This window comes from Coenobita brevimanus, chromosome 57 (genome assembly GCF_032717465.1).
Source record: "Coenobita brevimanus isolate Jiangsu-jjx chromosome 57, ASM3271746v2, whole genome shotgun sequence".
In the NCBI taxonomy this organism is placed as follows: Eukaryota; Metazoa; Arthropoda; class Malacostraca; order Decapoda; family Coenobitidae; genus Coenobita; species Coenobita brevimanus.
Window position 1 is genome coordinate 20,249,732 of NC_137010.1, and position 23,822 is coordinate 20,273,553.

A 23,822-nucleotide genomic window follows, 5' to 3' on the forward strand; every position below is an offset into this window, starting at 1 on the left:
CTGGTGCTACAGTCTACTCCACCTGCACTTGCAGTGTTTCATTTATCTTTACCCTCTTACATCCAACAAACACTTCATTCTGTTCTCTACACTTAACATCTCTGCATACACTTCCTGAACCCCAGCTGCCTTCCTGTTTTTCAGCCGCTTCACATAATTCTTCACCCGTGTGAGCATCACATTTCCCGGGGGGGAGTTTGGGAGAATTTTTGGATTTCACCATTCCACTTAGCCATATGGCATGGGTTTCGCTGGTACCATATGTATAGTTTGATATGCTTGGTAAAATTCAGTGATGTTGGGGTTACTGTACTGTTTTATTAATATGCCGACAGGTGACTATGATGGACGGTCAATCCCATTCCTTGCTGTTGACACATCACAGCCACCACCTGGGTACCTCCCCCAGGGGCCTTTCTTGGGAGGGATGCCACCTCCTGCCCCCATGGCTGTCCCTCCTCCTGCTATGGAGTTTCCACCAGTACACCCACCACCACCTGAGCAGCCCAAGAGTCCACGGGAAGAGGGAGAACACTCGGACGACAGTGATGATATCAAGGAGATGTGAGTACAAGAAGGCACAGTTCATATCACTAACCATCATCATCATCATGATCATCATCATTATCATCACCATCATCATCATCAATCATCATCATCATTAGCACCATCATTATGATCATTCTGTCATATTCATCATCCAGTGTCTGTTGCTAAAATGCAAGGGATAGCCACAGCATAGCTATTTAATGTCATTTGAGACATGACTAAAGTATGAAAGTTAGCTTAAAGCAGTCTAGTCTTTTATGATGAAGAAGATGTGAGGGCTTTTGGTACACAACATGTGGGTAGTGGGAGTATCATATCCTTGTCTATTTCTGTCTATTCCCAGGCACCCTAATCCCTTAAGGGGTGGCCACAAACATATCGCCTCCATGTCACCCTGTCCCCCACCATTTCACTGTCTTGCTCCCAGCTCACACCCCCTCTCTCATATATCTCTGTACTCCATCCCTCCATTTCATCCTTGGCCTTCCCCTCCCTTTACCCCCCTCCACCTCACTCATGTACACACTACTCTCCTCATCAGCCTCACTCTCTCCATCCTCTCCATATGGCCATATATCCTTGTGCTACCCTAAAAAGGATGGACCCCCACCCCTTTTGTTACCTTTTGTTAAAATGCTAGGAATATTTGGGAATTCTGTGTTTCTCATTTCCCAGTCCCATTTACATATTTTAAGAGCACACTGTTAGAGGTAGACTGTTCTAGTAGTACAGCAATGGGAGGGTACTTGGGACAGGTAGATGTAGTTGGGCATAATAGAACCTAGACCTATTGAAAGCTTAGAGAATGAGGTTTGGACTCTCACGGGTGGTGTTGATGGTTCATGCATAATTTTCTTTTCCTGTTTTTGGATCATACCCATTTCACATATCATTGGAAGATTTGGTTAAGATGATGATGGTGCGTTGAATAAGGAAATGGCATTTGGTATTCATTGACTTCAGAGAAAATTTCAGGGAAAAGATTAGTCCATCTCACTTAGGTCCCTTTAGCCATTCACAGGCTTTGCATACTTCATCAGAAAGTCCTTGGATACATTTATCACAGTTTTGTTCGCAAGATCTAATAAACTTCCCTCTTATCCAGTGCTGTGCTACCCAGATAAATCTCCCCAGGGTATAGTAAGAATATTGAAGCAGAAAGAAGAGCAACTAAAAAGCAGATGGCAGTAAGAAAGAATTAATATTTAGCACTCATAAATAAACGAGTGCATATACTACAGCCGCGGTGCACGACTCTGAGGTTGACATTATCGTACCTTGGCAACCTGCCATTCAGAAGTGCCTTTGATTTCGTATCATATTATACACAAATCATATTATTATGCACTGATTCATTGTACACGAGTATTATTATACACGAACATACTATACTTGAATCACAACTGTATCACATTATACACGAAATTGGGCACACTGTTGAGGGGTAGGTTACCAAGGTAAGATAATAACCTCAGAGTCGTGCACCACGACCGTAGTGAGTATTGATATCAGCAATCTCATTGGAACTCTCACAGAAACACTAGTGAATATTGAAGCTGCAGTTTCATTGATGCACTCACGGTCACTGACATTCATAGATTTTGCTGTCTTTGACTGCCCAATTTTGTTTTGTTTCATTTATAAAGGCTCCAATGTGTTGGCATGCGTCAGCCTTGATTACTAATGGCAGCTCACCATGCTTCTCGATCTCTGGCAGCCTCCCTATTCAGTCCCGTATCCCAGAGGCCGCTCTCTGTGCCCTTGTCCCAAGTCTTCTATCTGCCCCTCACAACCCCACTCTCAATATTTAAAATTCTCACTTTCTGCACCAAACTGTCATCCCTCATCCTCTTCATATGCCCACAGCATTTCAACCTACCTCTGCTCATCTCAGCACCAGTACATTCCAGGCCATTCTTCCACTTAACTCTTCCATCGTAAACCTAGCCCCCCCAGACCTCGCATTTAAGGACACACTGCACATCCACCAAATTCATTGTCATTTCTGTATGTTTGAGTCTGTGAATATCTCTTCTTTTGCTGTCCAGGTCTCACTTTCATACAGCATTCCACTCCTAACACATGCTGCATACAAAAATCTCCTAGCACAGAGGGAGAGCCCTCTCAGTGTCAGGAGAGGTAACAGCTCCCTGAACTTCCTCCAACCACTCTCTACTCTAGCCACAGATCTAGCTCCAGCTCCATCTCCAGGACATAACACATCTCTCAAGTAACATAACTCTTCCACACACTCAAGAAACTCACCAGCAAGATCAGTCCTTTCATGTCTGGCAGTCTCCACGTGCTGTCTCTGACACACACACACGAAATCAACATTATCTCGCAGACCACAGCAATCCTTTATTATCCAGACATCTGTTACCTAGCAATTCATTTCCCAGATGCTGTGAACTGGTTGTTTGAAACCATTATTCGTACATTTTTCTGTTTTATCCAAACAAAATGCTTGCATCTGGGTGGAAATTATGGTTGCATGAACATTTTCACCTGACCGAGCAGGAATAGCCCGGTGGCATCTCTCTGTCTAGCTAGTAGTTCATCCAGCATCTGATCTGCTAGAGACCCCCTTCGGTCGTTCCCAGTTCCCACCCAGTGACCGTGTAGTGAACAGCTCCTCTCAGACTGTTGTTGTGGTGGCTCACATGGTGGCTTTTGTGGCTGTATCCTACCTGCTTCAGGTGATGCTGTTCCTTGCATGCCCCTTCCTAGGGTGTGTGATGTTGGCCTCTCCACCAGGAAAAAGAGAGAGGGTAGTGCTGACTCTGGAGAAGAAGTGGGAGAGTGTGCGTAAGATTGATGTGGGATGGTCGAATCATATGAATATTGACGTTGATTTAATTCTAGCTTACTGTACTGTACCATGGTTTTATTTTCTTTTACCATGATTTTATTCCATGTTACCATTATGTTTTGTGTTCCCACTGCATTTTTCATCTGTAACGATTTTTTCATGTTTTTTTTCATGTCCATGCAGGATATGGCTCAGCATTGGTGATTGCTTGTCTGTGGTTGATGGGTCTGCTTGACTTTGGTAATTACTTGGCTGTGGTTTATAGTTCTGCTTGACCAGATAGTGTTAAACAACAAGAACAAGTAATGTACAGTGTACTATAGTGGCCTTTTACAGTGACTTTCAAGGTTAGCTTATGTACGAAGGGGGGCCATGAGAGGAGTCCACTATCCAGATGGATCCATTTTCCGGACATGACTTGGGCTCCATTATGTTGGATAATCGAGGGATTACTGTACCTTTAATGCCAGTACATCTCTTATGCACCCACTTATCACAAACACTGCGCAAGATGGAATTACTTCCCACACCTTTGTGGCAAACTGCATATGGCCACTCTCCCCTTTCTTTGACAGTACCACCACCAACTCTAGATACCATCACCTTTGTTTTATCTGCATTTACTCTTGAGCCCTTGTGCCCCATACCATCTCTCTACTTCCTAAATCTTTCCCCAACTTTCCTTTCATTCTTTGCGGTCAACACTAAATCTATCTGTCTGTCTATCTATAACCCAACACCCTAATCCCGCAGAGGGTGGCCACAGACAAAACGCCTCCAAGTCACTCTCTTACCCACCATTTGACTGCCCTCCCCCCATCTCACTCCCCCCTCCCTCATATACCTCTCAACTCCATCCCTCCGCCTCATCCTCAGTCTTCCCCTCCCTCTCCCTCCCTCTACTTCACCTGAATACACCCTCTTAGCCAGTCTTTCATTCTCCATTCTCTCCACATGTCCAAACCACCTTAGTGTGTTTCTCCTAATTTTATCAACCACATTCACATCCACATCCACCCCACAACGTTCCTTCACTTCATTCGTCAACCTGTCCCTCGATGTCACTCCACATACTCCTCTCAGGTAACTCATTTCCACTGCTCTCACTCCAGACTTGTTCCCCTCTAGCAAAGTCCATGCCTCGGTTCCATACATTAGTGTAGGGATCACAGTACTATCATGCAGTGACTTAACTTCCATACTCACCTCCCTATTTCTTATCACTGCTTTCAGGGAACCAACAGCCTTCCTTCCCTGCTGTACCCTTTCAAGCACTTCATCCCTAAAAGTTCCATCCTTACTCATCACACTACCCAAGTACTTCAATGCACTCACATTCTCCATATCCTCACCATGCAGCCTTACTGTGCATTCTGTGACTTCATTCCTCTCAAACACCATAACTTTACTCTTGTTTATATTAACTTTCAGATTCCTCTTCCTACACACTGTTCCGAATTCATTCACCAAACCTTGCAACTCCCATTCATCTTCACTCAGGAATACTGTATCATCAGCAAACAGCAGCACCAAATTAACACCAAGTCAACAGCATGTAACATACCCACGGTAGTGCATTTCGCTAAGTCACGTGAGAGGGCTTCAAGCACCATGATAAACAGTAAGGGGTTCAAGACAAATCCGTGATGATGCCAACATTCATGGAAAACTCATTACTCAAATCTTCATTCACTCTCACGTGGGTGTGAGAACCCACACACTGCCAAAACCACTCTAGCCAGCCACTTGTGGTCTCAAGCTTTCCCACTGCTTACTTCACCACCACCTTATGGACTCTGTCAGAGGCATTCTCCAAACTAACAAAAAGTCGGTACCCTTTTCTTTCCTGTGTATTTTTCCTGAAGCTGTCAGACAGTGAATGTAGCATAAGTGGTTCCTTTGCTTGGCATAAACCCAAACTGCATCTCATCAATATTCACCCTTTCCCCTTTCCAAAGTGAGGAATTATTGTAACTAAAACTCATTAGATCTGATTTGGGCCTAAATTTTTTGACACCCAACTGGTTGAACTATTGTTTTTTGGAATACAGTCAGACCCCTACTTACGAAGGATCGACTAACGAAAAATCCACAGATACGAAAAAAATTGTGTGTGTGTGTGTGTGTGTGTGTGTGTGTGTGTGTGTGTGTGTGTGCACATTCAAAACAAACATTGAGCCCAGCACATGAGGCCTTAGATGGCTGTTGTTTACACTATTGTTTTGGTCTCAGTGCTATCTATCTATCTATCTATCTATTGCCAGACGGTATAATCGCGGGTCTGTTATGATGTGGTAGGGGTAAACCAGTTCTGCTGTCGGGCCCTGCTGCGGATGTCACTGATTGCATTGCATAGTTGACCCTTGTGCTGTGTGGTGTGGTGAGGATCTGTCCATTCTCCCCTTTGGGGCTAAGATGCGAATGAATGTGTTTGAATGGATGAGTAAATGGGGAGTGTGTCGTCCTGTCTCGGCTACCTCCCTTTCCTTGGGGGAAGCAGCCTAGGTATATAGATAGATAGATAGATAGAGATAATCGCATAAGGAGTGGCCATTGTTATAAAGCATTAATTTCTTGCTGCAGCATGTTGATGGTTATATTATATGTTTTTATATGTCATAGTGCTGTTAGTTTGTGTAATATTATTGTTACCAAGAGTTTTGAGTAATAAGTAAGCTTGATATGTAACGGCCAGTTAAGAATGATATGTGGGAGGTTAGGGTTGTGCAGGAGGGTTGGGATTTGGGGTAGAGGGGAGTGGAGTTCACTTCATCTACCCCCCTCCCCTCTTGGTATACAGGGGTAGGAAGGGGGCAGCCCTGAACAGAAACTAGTTCTTGTGAGTGTACATATAGTACTGCACAGTAATACCATACTTATTGTAATCATTATCATACTCACCTAGTATTGGCACTGCCACAAAAATGACAAACTCAGTGACAAACTCAGCCATCATGCAGGGCTAGATTACATTTCACAGCACTACAACAATGAGCGAGGCCTAGGGGGGAGGGTGATGATTGGCTTGGCACGTTGGGTGGGCTTCTCCGCAGTGCATTGTGATTGGCTGACGTGTTGCTGTGCTGTGGGGTCTGCCTGCGGGCTGATTAGGTCCCATATGTGAGCCAGATAATACACAGTACTGCTGAAAAATTCGTAGTAACCACTAATTGCTTCCCATTTTGGTGCCAGATATTGCCAAATTCCACTGGATATTGTCTTAATAGAGCTGAGCAAACAGTGCCAGATATGATTGGGCTGGATATTGTGATGATGGATAATTGAAAGTTTACTGTAAAGGCTTCATGCCCAAAGGTTTTGAACCTTTAAAAGGTTCTGACTCATACTGGATGGGGTTCTGACAGACATACCCTCCTTCTGCTCCATCAAGTCCTGGTGCTATCCAGGCTGGAGTATGGTTGTGAGGTGTATTCCTCAGCTACCCTTGCTTGGTTATGCATCTATGACTCTTTACATCACACAGTCCTTCGTTTGGCTACAGAAGCATTTCACATCTCCCCTGTCCCAAGCCAGTTTGTGGATGCAGGAGTAATGGGGTGGAGCTGTGGCGTCGGTCCCATATAGTGAGGTGCTGATACAGAGTCCAGAGGCCTCATGAGACTCCAATATATGACTGTGTTGTTAGTTCTGCCCAGCACACTTTTTATTTCCTTCATTTGCAGTATCCTTACTTCTTTAGCTATTGCCCGGACGAAGTCATGGCTACTCAGTCTCCCACGTAATCCAGTCTAAAGTATGGAGACAACTGGTGTTCTCTTGGGTGTTGCTTGAAGAAAGCTTTTGCTAGTATGTTCTGCTCCCAAGTCTGTGGCATCAGATGTAGTGATCTGCATCCAGTGTTTACCTCATGTGGCTGTCCGTACTGGATATGTCTCAGTTTTTAATGATGTCACAAAGTCTGATGTTGGTGTTGGATTTGGGCTTGTCTTCCCTAATTTTAGCTGGATTGGCATCCTACCCTCCTCCGCCGCAGTTTTTACTGCTGACCTGTCAGCAGTTCTGATGGCTCTCCAGCTTATCCATACCAGTGAGAGAATTAATTGTACCATTTTTAGTGACCCTGGGGCAGCCTTATTTGCCGTAGAGCATTTTAACTCGCCATCCCTTGATTGTGGAAATCTTTGTAAAGCTCCTCCTTGTGGGCTGCCATGGCCAGAGTCTGTTTTGTTGGGTGCCAGCCCATGTTGAACTGCAGATAAATGAATGTCCAGATACGCAGCAAGGGCTGCATCTACCCTTGATGCCATTGTCAGACCTTTCCTCTATAGACATTAGTTCCCAGTGATTAAGGCTGCTGTCTGGACCTCCTGGCAGCATGTTTGAGATATACTTCCTTTTCCAGGCAAGCTATGGGGAAGTGACAGTGGCAGCTAGTTCATGGATCTGTTAAGCCATGCCCTGTCATTAGGAAGTTACCATGACCCGCATTGATTGGTCATGCACGCATAATGCATTGCTATCTCCTTGAGGGAATACCCCATCTGTGTTGTGAAAGCTGTTTATTCCCACTGACTGTGCAGCACCTCTTACTTGAGTTCTACAATGTGGGGGATGCCCACCTTCAATACCTCCCCAAGTTAAGGGTGGGAGATGGGTCTTATTTTCTGTCCTCAGTCATTGGAGTGGAGGCATGTATGATGGGAGGAGCTATCTTCTCACTTTAGGAAGCAGGCTTTAACTCATAACTGCTTGATATCGGTATGGACCAACACAAAAGAGGTAGCGGGAGGCTGCCGAGTTTTGGTAAGAACCGCAATTGTTTTCCCGGCAGAGTTTGCAGTGGCTGCCACTTGATCTCGTCACCAAAAGCTAGGGATGGACTCCCACTAGTTGAGCCAACCATACGTCAGTTGCCTCTGTGACTTTGCCAGTGTAAGATTGTGTTTTCTTAACCGTCTTATCTGATTCCATTCCTGCCTCATCCATTCCTGCCTCAAATGGACCTTTGCCTTATCCACCTTTGCCAAGCCTCTTTCCAAGGATACTAGGATAGGACTCAATGATAGTGCCATAGGACATGCCTTGGCTGCCACTGTGTCTAGTTTATCCAGTAATGGAGAAGTTATCACGTTGAGAGCAAAGCCAAAATCAGGGCCATGTGCACACATGAATACATTCGACCTCCCGTGCCAAAAATTACTCTTCATCGCGTCCTTACTCTTCAGCGCAACGACCTACAGACCTGGAGATACTTTCATTTGCAAGAGGAATTGTTGAGTAATATGGTCTTTGATATGCTTCCCTAACAGCTATGTGTTTCCAAGATACTGAGGTTTGAAAATTGGCTATTTTCAAAAAAATGCCCATAGTGAGAGAACAGTTGCACTATAAACAGCTCGACATTTAGAGGGCAATGTTAGATGGTTATTTTAACTATTGTTATTATGTTGTTAGTGGTAGGTGGGGGCGCTCGCCATCAGCTCCCTTGATGTAGTGCTGCTCTCAGGTGCCTGCCCTTTCCTCTCTTCTTTCCTTCCTCGTCTGTCTTTCATTCCTTCCTTCTTTCCTCTTCCTGCTGCCTACGGGCGACTTTACACTCCCTCTTGTGTCTTTCTTTCCTTCATTCTTTCCTCTTTCGTCTGCCTGTGGGTGACTCTACACTGAATGGCAAGCCAAATGATTTCCTGTACCCCAGGAAACCATTTACTGCTCTGGGTGGTAACCATGTAGCCAAATTAAGGCCCCTGGTGGTTTAGTGGACTCAGGGATGAGTGAGGCTGGTCACTCTCATCTTAACTGTCAGGACCAACTTGCATAGTCCCGGGCTCCTACGCCCCTCATGGGGCAACGTAGGATTGGATGATGGATGGATGGATATTATGTTGTTACCAGTATATGTATATAATTATATACTGTATATTTAGTATATAACTGTATATATTTTAGGTATCTGTGCTCTGCTTTACTTCTGTTTTACAGTGATAATGACCTCTGTTATTACACTGCCATGATCTTTGTAGTATAATTAGCCAGTCAGTCAATCAGTTGGAGGGGATGGTATTTGCTCTTTGAATGCTCAGTCTTGTTTACGCTTATTGTGCATACAGTATCACATCTTTAGTGTGACTCCATTGGATGTCTGTATATGTCATCCATCTGTGAGCTTGGACTAGTGAATTTGGCCTGTGGAATTCTTAGGAGAATTATCTGTTTAGCTCCTGTAGTTTTCCTCTGTTTTATGATTACAGTACAGTAGACCCTCGCTTTAATGGACCATTATATCAGATTTAATTGACACAGTGAAGGCCACTGAACATCTGTCAGGTATTATGAACAGTGCCCATTAAATGGGGTGCAGTATATGTGTTTCCTACCCTTTTTGCTCCATCTTGGCCTGCAGTTGCCCTCTCCCCATCATGATTGCTGATTTGTTATAACAGACCATAGTAATAACTACTAGTCATGAAGTCCTGTGACAAGGACATAAACAACAGAAGGTTGAAATTATGGGCCTACTTTGTGTAAAGTGACTATAGTTTTCATTTTTAGTACTAGAATATGGTATTGTACTCATTTAATTTCAGGCACGTGCTTGAAGTCCCAACTTAGGTGGGGACCAGAGGATATAACAGAATATCGGTTTTATCAAATCAGGCTTCCCCGCAACGTAGTCCTTTATAGCAAAGGTCTACTGTACAGTACTTTGATTGCCTTTGTAAGGTCCATTTCTTCCTCATGGATGATGGGTGACGTTCACCAAGAGACTAATTCAGTTGTCAGGTTCTCACTGTACATGTTGTTGTCAGAATTTTCTTTCTATCTAACTATTGCTTGATGCCATAATCCCATAAGGGATGGCCATATGTCTTTTAGTTGTTTTATGGGGAGGGGTACTAACTCTCCACTAACCTACGAGCTGACATGTAGGGAACACGGATAGGTTGGTTATATGGTTACCACCCAACGTTGTAAATGGTATCCTTGCTTACAGGAAACCATCTGGCTTGTCATTCAATGTAAATTCACCTGACAAGGAAAGAAGAGTAATAAAAAGTGACAGGAAAGGTTGGAGAAGCAGGAAGATAGGAAGGTAGACACAGAAAAAGAATGATAAAGGTGAAGGAAGAAGTAGGCAGCACAACATTGAGTGAGTGATTGATGGTCACCACCAGCTGCCACAATTTTCAGCCACCTGAAAGAAAGGACAAATGAGTGCAGGTAATACGTGGAGTCTTGGTGATATTCGTACATCTACTGAAAAATCAAATTAAAACAATAGGCTTTCATCTTAAGAACAGTGGAGTCCATGATGTGTAGTCATACAAGTACAGTAAGTTTGCAGATATAGGTGAGGGTGCTCAACATCCACTCACTTGATGTAGTGCTGCTCTCGGGTGTCTGCCCTTTCAACTCCTCCATCCTTCTTTCCTTCCGTCCTCTTCTGTCTTTCCTTAATTCTTTCCTTGTCCTTCTGCCCATGGGTGACTTTACACTCCCTGTTTTGCCTGCCTTTCCTTCATTCTTTTCCCTTCCTTCTGCCTGTGGGTGCCTCTACACTGAGTGACAAGCCAGATGGTTTCCTGTACACCAGGAAACCATTTACTATGCTGGGTGGTAACCATATAACCAAATTTTGGTGCGTGGTGATTTAGTGGGTAATTATGGCGCTCTAGTCGGATTGAGCCAGTGCAGGTTTATATCCAAGGGGTGGTTGGGGTTTATTGCTCACGTAATGCCACTCAGGGATGAGTGAGGCTGGTCACTCTCATCTTAAATGTCAGGACCAACTTGTCTGGCCCTGGCCTCCTACCCTCCTCATTGGGCAACATAGGATTGGATGATGGATGGATATATATATATATATATATATATATATATATATATATATATATATATATATATATATATATATATATATTTATAATATGTTTGTATATCTAATATACTATAGCACTGGCCATGTGTGTGTGTGTTTTGGGCAGCCGAAACTACACATTCAAATCACACAAAAATCGCAAAAAATTTGCTGACGTGAAAAAACTTGGTCCCATCATGATTAAGAAACTTTTACTGTACTGTATTTAATGAGCAATCACATTCTGACCAAAAAACATCGCTCCAGGTGCCCGACATAGGATCTCTGTAGAATTTTTTGCCCATAGCTACATCTAAAATATACTGTACTATAGCAGCAGGAGAGCCCTCCGCAGGAGCAAGTGCAAGGGGCCCGAAGGGCCCATGAGCACTTGTTTATATATCTATATACCGTATATATAATTATATATATGAATGTTTATATATGTATATATATATATATATATATATATATATATATATATATATATATACATACATATATACTATGTTCATTGTACATCTATTGGTTTACTCTTAATTTGTATTAATGCAGACATGAAGTCAGAATTTGGGGAAACAGGTGAAAGTAGTCAGACATGGAAGACCTTTTGACCCAAATTAATTGTATCCATGTGAGATTTTTAGGGTGCCAGAAATGCTGTTCTTGAGGATGTGCTGTATAATGAAAAACATATTAAGTGAGAGTTTGCTGAATGAGGAATTAGTGAATTGGGATTGGCCATCACTAACAAAGGTTGCTCAACAACCTTTTATGATTATGATGTCCATCAGTCCTTGAGATTTTTGCTGATCTTTTTCATCATTTAAAGTTGAATACCTTCGAGCATGAATTGCTGATCTCTGGAAGTCAGCCTTGTAAAATCATCTGGCAGTAGCCAGAAACAAAGCTTCAAGTGTTGAATTCATCCTCAAAGAAATAGATTTTCACACTTTTCACGTGAGGAATGTATTTAGAGTAGTTCTGTTGGGGTCTTTATATTCTGGAAGATAGTAATTCATATACATTACTGCATTAACATGAGTGTATCTTGATTTCAAGGCTAAGATTCTGTTGAGACTGTACTGTTTGCATCCTTCCTTTTTAAAAACTGCTAAAGAATAGTTCTGTGCATCTTGGCATGAATGACTGGCCAATGTTTTCTGTGTACACAAGCTTGGACATGAGAGTGGGAGATGCAGGCATCCAACACCAGCATCCTTTTCTGTACCTCGCTGGTCTTCACACAAAGCACTACCAACATAACTTCTCACATTGTAAGTCCTGTTTCACTTGAGTGCAACTTTTTTAGCTGATTACTGTTATTTGTGTGCTTTGTATTCGAGCAGATGAAGGTTACAGGCACTGATGTATCATGCTTTGTATTTGTAAATAAGTGATTCACAACGGTATTTCACCAAGAACATGGAGATTTTAATGCAGTACATAATAATTTGATTAATATTTCGTATATGAGAGAGGGGGGTGTGAGTTGGGAGCAGGGCAGTAAAATGGCGGGGGACAGGGCGACGTGGAGACGATTTATTTGTGGCCTACCCGTATGGGATTAAGGCATCTGGCAATAGATAGATAGATTAATAGTTCGTGCAGTATTACAAGCTTGCTGTTTTTTTATGGTGTCTGGTCGTGCTAATTCAGTACCTCAGATGTTTCTTCAAGCACCTGTAAACAAGTGCTCAAAAGTTAAAGATTTTCTGTAGTCCACCATCATGTTACCAGTACAGTACTGGTACTGTATAGTGAAACTGATTATCCAAATACAATAATCATCCCATTATGCCAAAGGCATGTCCGGAAGGTAGGTTCGTCCGGATAGTGGGCCCCCGCCTCCTGGACTGGTACTTATGGACCCTAACCCAGCCTAACTCAGAAAACTACCTATGTAACTCCCTACCGGACATGCATAGCACCTGTTTAAGACCCTATTCACTTAAATAATGGACAGAAAGCATGAAAGAAATGGAAAGGAACTACAGAATGAGGAATTAGAAGTGAGTATGGAAAATATTTAGCAGTGTACAGGGTACAGTACAGTCCCTGCTATCCGGTATCCAGAGAAACGGAATACTCAGAAAAACGGGTAAATTCAAGGGCTGGTGAATGTGTCAGTAAGTTATAACTGTACGCCAATTTGAGTGGATCGCCAAACTGCCATTTTATCGTGTCATGCGAGGCTGAGTGAAGTTGGACAAAGTGAGGTGAAGGCATTTTCGGCTAATGTAAATCCCTAGTAAATCCTCTTAACCACCCCTCCTCTCCCCCTCTTTCCCAGTCATCCTCCACACCCTCCACAAATCACCAGTCTGCTTTTTACCACCAGACAGTAAACAAGCTCTCTTGCTGTTGTGTTGCTCTGTTGGACGGTAATTTCTACACTCCAAAATGCCTAAAGAGCAAACTAAACGTAAGCGTGTCATGCTTACCTTGAAACAGAAGCTGGACATATGCAATAGACTTGAAAATGGCGAACATTATAAAACACTGATGACTGAATATAATGTAGGAAATTCAATGATTTATGATATGAAGACCCAAGCATCCAAGCTCAATGAATTTTTCATGGAAAGCGAAAAAAAGAAGTCAATTGAAAAAATGGCATACTCTTCATCGTACGAGTTGTTTTGCTTAGCAAGATCTAAGGAAGCACATTATTTCTGGTCCTCTTATACAAGAAAAAGCAAAAGAGTTTCACAGTAAAATGAATATAGAAGTCAAGTGTGATTTCAGTATTGGACGGTTAAATCGTCTCAAAGACAGGCATGGAATTCATAAACCAGACATCTCGGTAGAGCAAATCAGCAAACACCGGTGCGTTTTTCTTCCTAACCTAACCGACTGACTCTAACTTGCACCACATTAATTCGTGTTAGAACTTATTTGCACTGGCAGAGTTGAAAAACAAAATGTTAATAGGAATGAATGTTTACTTTGTTGGAAGAAAAAAAATAATATGCTTGCACTTTGTACATCATTTATTTTATTTTGTGCAAAACAGCTGATTGACTGGTGAGGGGTGGAATGGTGGTGGTCAGGTTAGGAAGAACAGTTGGGGCTGGGAATATAAACAATGCTCATGTGGGGGCACAGGTGTCGTGATAATTCTACAGTGCAGTCTTAACATCAGTTCACCAATAAATGTTCAAGATTTTATTTCTTTATTTTTCCATTTTCATTAGTACAATACATACAATGAATACTTCGGTAGTTAACAGAATGGTGCAAAACAGCTGACTGGTGGGTGAGGGGTGGAAAGGTGGCGGTCAGTTGGGGCCGGGACCGTAAACAAAGCTCGTGGGGAAACAGGTGTCGTGATAATTCTACAGTGCAGTCTTAACATCGGTTCACTAATAAATGATCAAGATTTTCAGTTCACCAATAAATGTTCAAGGTTTTCTTTATTTTTCCATTTCTATGACTACAGTACATACACCGAATAATTCGGTAGTTAATAGAAGAGTTGTGCATTTTGCTGTACTACTAGGTATTGCATGCATGTGCATTATGACCATGGTGTGTGTTTACCCCTTGATGTGAGTGTTGAGTACCTGAATTGTATTTACTACTGTAAGAATTATAGCCTTTGTATAGACTTGATTTGAATATCAGAAATACGGGAAAAATCTGTAATCGGGAAGGTTAATTCCCCAAGCCTCCCGGTTAACTAGGATTGTACTGTACTTACAACACACTTATGGCCATTTGTTGCGAAGGTTAACCCACCTCCTCTAAGGCACTGTCAGTGTTGAAAATGTTCTTGAACCACATAGAGTAATCTAGTGTTGTGCTGCACTTAATCCTTTGCACTGTGAGTTATAATGTTTAACACTGCACATTCTATTCTTATTTGTGCCATGCCAGTTTCAGCCGCCAGTTTGCACTCTGTACTTAATCTTTGCACTCTGAATTCTAATTTCGTACGGCATGGTGGGATGAGGAGGTTAAGAGAGCAGTGGAGGAAAAGAAGAAGTGGCTGTGGTTACAGGATAGGGGTTCAGTTGAAATAAGAACTGAGTATATCGAGAGCAAGAAGCACGTAAAGAGACTAGTGAAGAGGAAAAATGAGGTAAATGATGATCTGGGAAGAAAAATGAATGCGAACTACTCTGAAAATAGGAAGTTATTCTGGAAAGAGGTGCAGAAATGTAGAAGTGAAAGCGGAAAGAAATGAGATGGTGTGAAGGATGCAGGTGGCAGGTTACTAACCCATGGAGATGAAGTAAGGACCAGATGGAAAGAATATTTTGAAAGCCTGATGAATGGGAATAGAGAGAGCAGAGCGGCTGTAAACATAATTGGTTTTGGGGGTGTGCAGAGAAGAAATGCAGTGCCAGGAGACGTGGCACTTGCACAGGTAGAAGAGTGCTGTGAAGCGGCTGAAAAATGGGAAAGCAGCTGGGGTTGATGAGGTGTATGCAGAGATGCTTAAGTGTAGGGGAGAGGGTGGAATGAAGTGCATGATGGAGATATGTAAGAAGGCATGGATGAGTGAAACTGAACCTGCAGAGTGGAATAAGGCTGTGATTATACCCCTGTACAAAAATAAAGGTAAGTGAAGCGTGCAAGAATTATCGTGGCATAAGTTTATTGAGTGTGGTAGGGTATGTATATGGAAGAATTATTATAGAGAAAGTAAGAGAGATATCAGAAGTCCTAGTGAGTGATGAACAGGGTGGTTTTAGGAGTGGCAAAGGATGTGTGGATCAAGTATTTGCAGTGAGACAGATAGCAGAGAAGGCTTGTGACAAGGACCATAAGGATTTTATGGCTTCCATGGATCTGGAAAAAGCATACAACAAAGTAGACAGAGAAGGATTGTGGAAAGTTTTTTGCATGTATGGTGTAGATGGTAAGCTGCTAGGTGCTGTCAAGAGTTATTATGATGGTAGCAAAGCATGTGCAAGGGATAATGGGCATCTAAGTGAATGGTTCACGATCGGTGTGGACATGTGACAAGGTTGTGTGATGTCACCATGGTTGTTTCATATATATATGGATGGGGTGATGAGAGAAGTAAAAACATGAGTAATGGAAAGAGGGATGGCATTGGTAATGAAGGGTTTTAGATGGAATATCTCAAATTTGTTGTATGCAGATGATGCAGTACTGCTTGCAAGTACCGGACAAGAACTTGGTAGACTAGTGCAGAGTTTTGCTGATGTCTGTGAGTGTCATGCCTTGAGAGTAAATGTAGAGAAGAGTAAAGTGTTGGTTATTCAGAGAGAAGGTGACTCCCAGAGTGATGTCACAGTGAATGGAGAGAGACTGGAATTGGTGAGAGAGTTCAAATACTTGGATACAATGATAGAAAAGAGAGGAAAATGTGCAAAAGAAGCGGAAAGTAGAGTGACAAAAGGAAGAAAGGCAGCTGATGCAATGAAGGCCTTGATAAGAAACAGTGGCTTGAGTGTTGCAGTTGCACAAGGCTTACATGAGGGAGTGTTAGTGCCAGCTTTAACATATGGGTGTGAGACTATGGTGTGGCATGAAAATGAAAAAGCAAAAGTAAGAGCAGTGGAGATGGGATTGCTGGAGAATGTATGTGGAGTACAGAGGGTGGATAGGATACGAATTAATATGATTTGTGAAAGGTGAGGAGTGAGGAAGTCGGTGGACATCAGAATTGAAGAGAGTGTCCTGAGATGGTATGGTCATGTGGAAAGAATGGATACTAATAGAGTGGTGAAAAAAGGTATACCTGAGCTAATTTGAAGGAGGGAGGAGGCGAGGTAGGCCAAGGAGAAGGTGGAGAGATATGGTGGAGGAGTGTTTGAAGAAGAGAGGTTTGAAAGTTGGTGAGGCTAGGGAACTGGCAAGAGATCGAGCTGGCAGGATGAACGTTGGGAAGAGAAGTGCATGATCAGGAATTTTGGCACCCCTTGTGAGCATGGCAACGTCTGGATTGACTCAATCAGATACGTTTGTGTGAAGTTGCAGAACGTGGTGAATGTTTCTGGCTTATCCGGTTGAGCCAGGATTCTGGGGGCTTGAATGATGAGTGAATGGAAGTGTGGCCTATTGGATTGGGCAAGTTTGTGCTGTCTGGACATTGTTACTCCTCACCCTGCCCTTGGGTGGGAAAGGAGGTCCGGGTGATGATGATGATGATGCACAACACTAAATTCCCATGTTGCCTAGTGGTGAGGTATTGCAGTTTGTACACTGTTTATTCACAAAAATGAGCACGTGCAGCATGCATTGCGATGAGCGTCTAGTCAGGATGGTAGTTAGGCTGTAACTAGGGATGGAAAAGCAAGGGGCACGCGTAAACACAGCTGTTCAGCGCCAAGTTCAAAGTACGGTTGAAATGGGGGGGGGGGGGGTCCCCAAGGCCCGGACCCATAATGTCCGGGTAGTGGGATGTCCAGTTATTGGAGGTCCGGATATTGCAGGGATTACTGTAATTACATGGTTATTCACTGCTGTATTCAGGGGTAGGGTCATGACAAACATGTTTACTGAAGCACAAAACTGTCATTTATCTAAGGAGATGTTTATCCATTAAGAACTCAGTATAGATTGCTTGCCTTGTGGTATGACTGAAGCAGTGAAGTACAGTGATCCCATGATTATTGCACTTTATTGGTACTGAGCTTAGTGTGTGGTAATGAAATACGCGATAACGAAAGCACAGAATCTATGGGATTTAGCCTAGATGGTACCCATCAACCCACTTGTAAACCCAAATTTTCTAGTTTACAACAATTTATACCCACTAAATACATACTGTTGTTATGGTAAGAATGAGTAACACACATAAATATGGTTAGGTTAATAGAAATTGATGAAAAGGGCACCCTAAGGACACATACCATATAGAGACTGGAGATGGGCTTGAGTTAAGGGGTTTTGAAACTAGGGGGTGGAGAGATAGTGGTCTCTACCACCTGGGATTAATTTGTTGAGTAGGGCTTCATCTTCGAATCCTTCAGAGCCATCATAAACCACAGTTACTGCATGATCATTGTCAGCAGAAGCCAGCTCAGGTGAGCAATAACCATTTTTTTTTTTTTTTTTTTTTTTTTTTAAGCCAAAATATGCATGATAATGGCAGGAGTGTAGATTTTCATCTTGCAGTGGAAAACAAGTTGGAAATGATCCCCTCTTAAGTTTACATGCAAATTTACCAAATATCATGGCTAATAAGATGAATTTTTTCCCCATATCATGTCACATAGAACATCCCAGTGTCCCATATGCTGAGTGTTGGTGATGGAATTCTGGTATGTGCAATGCTGTAAAATGTCTGCTGTGTAGTGTAGATGTAAATTTTTAATAATGTATGTTTTTATTACAAAGAAAAAGTTACTGATTCTTCAGTAAATTTCTGTTGATATTATCATTTGTCCAATACAGTGTCCATCTTATCATGTGCAGAATCAATATGTAAACTTTTTAAAGTGCCAAAAGTACAAACCATTATAGGTTTTTGGAAGCATTCCACTAACAGTACTATAGAAATATGGAGTTGATATCCAGAACATTAATTTCCAAGTGCTTTTTCCTAAATGGCATACGGTTAAAATAAAAATGGCTGGAGATATCACCAATTTTGGTAAACTGGGATTGTTTAGCAGAACGACGTATCAGTATTGTTTCAGGTATCATAGTAGGGCACCTCCAGATTTTGTTAGTGAATTGAAGGTTTATAGCATTGATCCCAGTTTAACCCGTGGATTGCAAGCCACAGCTTAGGCTGGGTAGTGTCGCACTGTGATCCACAGCTCAGGCTGTGCTGGCTGTGCATCATCGTTAACTACTCGACCCCTACGCAAACTTACGAATGGCGTTATGCAAAGATAGAGAGATATATATATATATTTTTTTTCACCAGATGATGCCCTGGATGTTTATCTTCAAGTTTATAATAAACAAGAACAAATTTTTTTTTTAATTATTTTTTCACCACTCCACTACGTAAACTTATGCATGGCCGTATGCAAAGATGGAGAGAGATTATTATTATTCTTTTTTTCACCAGATGATGCCCTGGATGTTTACCTTCAAGCATATATATATATATATATATATATATATATATACATATAAATAAAAAAATCCTTCATTTTCTGCGCACCACGGGGTGGAATAAATAAGGTACAAGCATACCCTGGTTTAACAGTATAATTGGTTAGGTAAAACCCTGTCATTAGGCAGGTACTGTGTATCGGTGTACTTTTAACATCTATTTCAATGTGAACTGTTTACCAGCCTTGGGTTCCCCCCTAAACCAAGCCCAAAACCCACCCAAATGAGCCCCAAAACAAGTTTAAAGCCAATCTAAATGGCCTAACAGCTGTCAAGGAAGCGAACCTAAGCCTAACACCTGTAAATGAATCGCAGAAACTGACAAATAAAATCTGAAAATTGTCAAATATAAGTCTGGAAAAAAATCAAGCTTAGTAATCTGTATCCCAAATTGATAATGTTCACCCCAACTATGGCTAAAACACATTACTCTAAGTCTAAAAACAGTTTATGAATCAACCTAAACACAATATTAGTCTGTATCATCAAAATCGGTAAAAAAAAAAAAAAAAAATTGGAACCATTGTTCAGCTGGGGTTTGGGCATCGTTAGGCGGGGGTATGGTGGTATTTCTACCCCCATCGTTAACCCCTTAACCGCGGGGCGTCACTTTCGTGACGCTTGGGAGCAAGGGATCATACCGCGGGGCGTCGCTTTTGTGATTCTGTGTTATTTTGAATTCACCCGGGCTTCCAAGTGGGGGCTTGTATCATCTATCAGTACTGCCAATGTCCAACACTAGTCAGCACTCCTAATCTCATCTGTACTCCCATCCATTGTTGACAGTTTAGCCATTTCTCCCCGTTCTTGACTCCCCTCCCTACCCCCCCTCCATTACCCTATCCTCTTGCCTGCCCGGCCATGCTACGCTAAGTAAATCTTCCCTGGAATTTTTCACTGATTTCATCCATTGAAATAAGCCCTATGTCGTATTCTTATACCAAATAATATATACAAGAAAGAAATAAGGTAAGTGAGAGTGCCATACACCTGGAATTGGCTAATTATCACCTGACAACACCTCACGTGCACTCGTTCGCTAATTTTTGCTGTTTTTTTCCCCTTGAAATATGCCGTGTAATCTATTTTCGTAATAAATATACATGTAAGGAGGGAAGGGAGAAGCCTAAGTGATATTTACATTCACCTGGAACTACCTAATTTATAATGTATTGTCTAGATTTCCTGCCAATCATATCAGTGCTACACAAAGCTGTTTCAAGATTTAACATTGGTAGCTCTGATCATATATCTCCTAAGTAGGCCTCTAATCTATTTTCGTAATAAATATACATGTAAGGAGGGAAGGGAGAAGCCTAAGTGATATTTACATTCACCTGGAACTACCAAATTTATAATGTATTGTCTAGATTTCCTGCCAATCATATGCGTGCTAGACTTAGCTGTTTCAAGAACCAATATTGGTAACTCTGAATAACCCCTAAACAGGCCTCCAGGCTGGCCCTGCGTTATCAGTTTACTCTCATCTTCCGAAGTGAGGGGACTTATGTTTCTTCTTGCTGACTTCAAGGCCTTTTTTCACCCCCATGCAAATGGCTCTGTGACCTTTACCCCCTACTAAACCTCGTGTGGAAAGAGGTAAAGGGCTGACAATTGATAAAAGAGTGACTACGATCTTTCTATTGAGTAAAACAGTGCAAGTGGAATTGTAAATAATGTGTAAATAATGTGTAAACAGCAAGTGAAAGTAATGAATGTAAATATACGTGAACAATGGAAAATAGTTTTATAAGTTATTTCAAGTGACAGTGCACAACACAGTGTAAATAAAATAGAAATGTAAATAACGTAAATAAAATAGAGAACGTAAATAGAAATGTAAATGAGTAGTATTATAAGAATACGAGTATATACCCTAGGAGTAATGAAAGTGAAAGTTCACTCTAGCATGTCTGAATGCTATGGGTTATGAGAGTGAAGATGAAAGTGACATTCACTCTCAGTGCCAGTATACAGGACGAGAAAGTGAATGCTACGTATTTTACTGAAAGAAATTGAATCCCTACAGTGACAATAAACTAATACTACTGAAGGAAACTTATGGATAAAGACTGTCGATATATATAAGTGTTATATAGTAATAGGAATATAAAGTGTGAGGGGTTTTATGAATAATAAATGACAGAGTAACAAAAGCGAACTAGTGCCAGTGCGACGATCAGACGCGCTCGTAATTTCCATTGCTTTCACAGTGTTTTTTTTTTTTTTTTAGTATGGATCCCAAACTACTTGAAAATTGTAGAATAGTGTTTATAGTGTTTGTATCTGGCTGTGGTAATCATATTACGGGTTGTCGGGAAGTGTAAAGTGGAGACTTCGTTACCCTACTTCAGAGGTCTCCACAAGTCCTACGGTAACAGACAAAGGCTCAACAATCATTCCAGGAGAAAGCTGAAGGTTTGTGCCATAAGCATATGTAATTTTATTATTCTAGGACTAATAACTGATTTTTGGCAAATATTTTTTGAGAGTCTGTCGGAGCCCAAATAACCCCGCGGCACACGCAAGTCATTGGTAAACAAGCCCGCGGTGTAGGGGTTAAGCCGGGGCATCGCATCTAGGGGTATCGTATATCGAGGGATTACCGTAATTGCACAATCCACGAGTTAACTCATTATATAACATTTAGATAAGCATAGCGTAAAATACTGTTTTCATATCCTGGTGTCATTGACAGCATACTGTTTACTTCATGATATTGTACTATTGAATTGTGGGAAAGGTCATTACGTACTGTACTAGTATAAAAGTTTCATTCCAGCCATAAGCAGCTGGTCATGATTATAATGTAATTCTCACATTAATCATTGAATTAAATTTATTGGAATATGGCATAATACAGTCTGGTAAATCCAGACTAATCAAGGGGAAAGCTACTCCATCCATCTATTCCTACGTTGCTTCAGGAGGAGCTTAGGAGCCCAGGGCTTGGCAGGTTGGTCCTGACATTTAAGGTGAGAGTGACCAGCCTCACTCATCCCTGAGTGGCATTACATGAGCAATAAACCCCAACCATCCCTTGGATATAAACCAGAACTGGCTCAGTTCGATTGTAGTGCCTTAATTACCCACTAAACCACCAGGCACCATAATTTGGGTATATGGTTACCAGTTTACCACCTAGTGTAGTAAATGGTTTCCTGGTGTACAGGAAACCATTTGGCTTGTCGCTCAGTGTTGAGTCACCCATAGGCAGAAGGAAGAGGAAAGAATGAAGGAAAGAAAGACAGAAGAGGGAGCTAGTCCAAATTAATAAAGTTTCCAGATAAACCAGATTCCACATGAAAGGAAACAAACACTGTTAACCAGGAGACGGTGGGCCTTGTAAAAAAAAAAAAAAAAAAAAAAAAATCCAAATTAACCAATTTTCCAAATAGACTGTGAAATAATGTACTGTATTACAAAACATTAGGATAAATGTGAACACTTTCTTACACAACTGTCATCAACGGATGCATATATTTATATTGAATACTGTATGTTAAAAGCATGCTGGCCTGAGGGCATGGAGACTGGTAAACCTATGTTTTTATAGATTTTGAATCTAATAGGTGCTGTTTTAGATTATTACAGTTGGGTATTCCATCATAATCACCATGCTTCTTTTTCCTAATCAGGACTACTGCATGCCCAGCAAAATGGGCCACACTCTTATTCACTGACCATTCGAACCCTAGGAAATCTTACTTCACATCACAGGCACATCTTTCCATACCTGGGCACTTTATATTTATTGGTACCTGTTGAGTCAATCCAATGATTAGCCATATGAAAAAATTGTTGTGACACCCTTCTCATGCACTACTGCATAGAAATTCATCCACCCAGGTCAGTCCTGTGATAGTTCCCTAGCCTCATCAACCTCCATACCTTGCTTCCTCATATGCTCATTTACCATATCTGTTCTTCTAGTCCTACTGTGTCTCACCCTACCTTCACGCACACTCACATGTACCCTTTTCACCACCCATTACAGTATATACTTATTCTCTCCAGTATGACTAAGTGTGCTCCCTTGTACTCTGCTGCCGTTGGTTTTCGGGTCTTCACGTCTTGCACGAGTTGAGGTATATTACTGTGTTTCACATCCAGTGCAGTTCCGTAAAAAGTGAATTTTCCGTATCTGACTTAATAAATGCACATTTGGTTTATGATTAATTCCTGATCATTAGTGTGGTTATCAGGCTGAAAGAAAAGTTTATTTTTATTGCAGTAAATACAGTACACCCTCAACTTATGACGGACATGTGCTCTTCAGTTATGTGACATTAAGCGGTTTGTCGCATCAGGGAATCTTTATGTCTGTTTAATCAGTACACAAAATATAAATAAGTTACAAACTAACTATTTACGCTATCTCCTTTACCAATTATTGCCCAGGGAATAAATACTTGCCACTGGATTGTTAACAACAACATACTATATATGTTGCCATGTCATAGCAATGGTCAGAATTTTGTAAACATTAAAGCTGGAAGAAGTTGATCAGCTGGAACATACTGGCACCTCCCAGTTATCACCTTCATCTGAGTTCCATCGCTGATGTGTGTGGTTGTATCATAGCCTCTAATACTTGTT

General features: G+C 41.6%; 1 protein-coding gene across 1 annotated transcript in view; it reads left to right on the top strand.

Moving 5' to 3' along the window:
- The window catches only part of LOC145402114 (uncharacterized), a 189,379-nt gene that overhangs the window by 43,314 nt on the left and 122,243 nt on the right, over window positions 1–23,822 (top strand). Inside the window, exon 7 of the mRNA XM_080274232.1 lies at window positions 336–564. Coding sequence (XP_080130358.1) covers window positions 336–564 — 229 coding nt within the window. The remainder of the gene's footprint in view (window positions 1–335; window positions 565–23,822) is intronic.